This window comes from Anastrepha obliqua, chromosome 3, assembly GCF_027943255.1.
Source record: "Anastrepha obliqua isolate idAnaObli1 chromosome 3, idAnaObli1_1.0, whole genome shotgun sequence".
In the NCBI taxonomy this organism is placed as follows: domain Eukaryota; kingdom Metazoa; phylum Arthropoda; class Insecta; order Diptera; family Tephritidae; genus Anastrepha; species Anastrepha obliqua.
In genome coordinates this window covers 35,650,916-35,653,610 of record NC_072894.1, presented here as the reverse complement: position 1 = coordinate 35,653,610, position 2,695 = coordinate 35,650,916, and the positions used below count along the sequence as shown (strand labels likewise).

The 2,695-nt window shown below is 34.7% G+C and overlaps 1 protein-coding gene across 1 annotated transcript; it reads right to left on the bottom strand.

Moving 5' to 3' along the window:
- Positions 1 to 501: 501 nt before the first annotated feature.
- LOC129242570 (caspase Dronc-like) lies at positions 502 to 2,329 on the bottom strand. Its single transcript, XM_054879297.1, has 2 exons — positions 1,524 to 2,329; positions 502 to 1,466 (listed from the first exon to the last, which is right to left on the bottom strand). The coding sequence occupies exons 1-2, from the start codon at positions 1,965 to 1,967 to the stop codon at positions 633 to 635; spliced, it is 1,278 nt and encodes a 425-aa protein (XP_054735272.1). The 5' UTR covers positions 1,968 to 2,329; the 3' UTR covers positions 502 to 632.
- Between the last annotated feature and the right edge of the window lie 366 nt (positions 2,330 to 2,695).

The window sequence follows — 2,695 nt, the reverse complement described above, 5'->3', positions numbered from 1 at the left end:
AGCAATGCTAAAGCTGCATTGTGAAATAGTTTATATATATATATATATAATTGGCGCGTACACCCTTTTTGGGTGTTTGGCCGAGCTCCTCCTCCTATTTGTGGTGTGCGTCTTGTTGTTCCACAAATGGAGGGACCTACAGTTCAAGCCGACTCCGAACGGCAGATATCTTTATGAGAAGCTTTTTCATGGCAGAAATACACTCGGAGGTTTGCCATTGTCTGCCGAGGGGTGACCGCTATTAGAAAAATGTTTTTCTTAATTTTCGTGTTTCACCGAGATTCGAACCTACGTTCTCTCTGTGAATTCCGAATTGTAGTCACGCACCAACCCATTCGGCTACGGCGGCCGAATGTTTAGTTTATAAGTAAATGTATATAAGCCACATATTCAAAATTTAAGACAGTCTTGATATCTTATGATAATAGGAATTTTTACTCGGTGGCTAAAGCTGATTTAAAGCTTTCTAAAAAACTTTGTTAATTAAATATCACAACTAGCTCCGAAAATTCAATAACCACATTTATTTTTGTTGTTATAAAGCTACAAATAAGCATATAATAATACTTTTGTATACGATAAAAAGGAGATTTAATACTTTCTAATTGTATACTCGTATAAAATATTTGTATCTAATCGATTGGGTAACCGGGATTAAAAAATAACTTGTAGTTAAAACCCATTTGCATTTTCATCGTTTCCGCACGATATGAACCTACTTGTGCTTGCACTATTTGTATTATATCTTCGAAGTGAGTATCATGAGCATGCTGGGCTATGTTCTTGCAAAGCTCTTGAATATACCAGGAACCTGTATCTGGATCTCTATGTGATTTGGAACCTGGGTTCGTTGCATAACAAATAAGTATATCAGACATCGTCGGGATAAGATTGTCTTTACTCGAAATTGAGTCAGTCTCAAGTTTTCCTTGTACACCGCTGTCTGATGTATATCCTCGGCAGAAGGGAAATATAAGAACCTTTGGTTTGCCCACTAAATTGGGGCATCTCTTGTTAGAGAAACGGTCACGTATCTCTTCCACTTTGATGACTGATCCATCGCTGAATTCAATACATTCCTTGTCTTTGCTATTCAGCTTTCCATGACTCATCAATGCCAATATAAAACATTCTGTTTTACGTGTATAGTCAGATTTTAATAACTGCTCCAGCAAGTCAAAAAACTCTTTTTGAGAACTATCTGTTGTAACAAATATTTTGAAACCTAATTGTTTGAATACGTAGATAAGCGCATAACTATCATTTATAGCTCCGTTGCGGTAACCAGTCTGAGTATTTATAAAATTTGCTATAAATAAGACTCCTCGGTTTTCTTTCGATTCCATTTTATATGTACCAATGAGCTCGTTTGTATGAATACGATCAGCTTTTTTTACTTCATATTTTTGCTTTGGAGATACTGGCCCAGAGTACTCTTCAAGTATAGGCCGTGCGTTTTCATCAACCTAAAATAAGAGGCATAATATTGTAATATATTTAAGTAATACAAATAAAGTACATACTTTTGATCGGAGGCTATTAGGAATGTCTGGCGTTTGTACTGGAACTGATATTGGTATTTGTTGAATTGGATTTTCGGTAGGGCTACGACTCCTTTCAGGAAAACAGCGAACATTTTTTTCTCTTAAACAACAAAATTCTTCTTCACTTTCTAAAATTTGTAGTGCTCGAACGTTGTCCAAATACCGCAATATTTTGATTAATTTTTGAAATGCTTCAGGACCTCTATGAATGATTTTTTCAAAAAGTTTTTGGTGCAGAATTTCTTCCAATGTAGGACTTCTTCCAAATTCGTATAGGTTCTTTGAATCTAGATACAGATTTTCAACCATTTGTTGTGAAAGTAAACGTTCTTCCCGACAGGTTTTAAGCAAGTCCTTAAAGTTAGTGAGCTGGACAAGTTTGCTAATGTTTTTTTTTATTACATTACGATGCTTATCATCCATTTTCTCGTTTTGGAAGTGGGCGGCAATGAAATTCAATTAGTCAGCTACAAATATGGCAGTAACGTTAGCAATGACACTGGCCGTGATTATATATCCCAATGGCCTGGGAAATTTCGAAATCTGTCCTGGTGAAAACTAGAACCAGTTTCGCTTGACACCAAGTTCGAATAGAAACTACAATTTTTTCTTTCCAAAGCAATTTGAACAAATTGTTTGCACAAAATTTTGCTCCTTAATATTTTATAAAAGGACGGCACAATTTGCGAAGCAAATAACAAATTCTCTTTTAAACAAAGAACTAAACAATATCAATAAATTATAGGTTCAAAGTAAGACAAATTCAATAGATTCGCCATGAATTGAAGCGAATATGGAGGGTTGATTAAAATGTGAACAAAGCAGAGTTGCTACAGAATTTTCTTAATATGAAAGAATTTTAAGCGCATACCTAATTATAGAAATTGTATTGGGTGTTTTTTTAGCCGCATGAGAACTATCGATATCCATAACTATGGTTTGACAGCTGAAAATGGTAAACGGTTGACACTTCTGTTCAGTAAGGTTTTGAAGGTACTTAAAATTCCATGAATTACCTACCAGATATAATAAAAAAATGTGGCAATACCAGACATCTTAAGTGGTATTATGCGGTAATTTGGTGAGTTGTTGAATGAATATTTAGTGAAACAAAGTACCAAAATATCGTTTTTATAATACTAATAGCAGAA

Excerpts from the sequence above, each read along its gene's own strand:
- LOC129242570 (XM_054879297.1), bottom strand. The coding sequence starts at position 1,967 with ATGGATGATAAGCATCGTAATGTAATAAAAAAAAACATTAGCAAACTT. Across the intron at positions 1,467-1,523 it reads CTAATAGCCTCCGATCAAAA|GTTGATGAAAACGCACGGCC; the intron begins GTATGTACTTTA and ends CTCTTATTTTAG.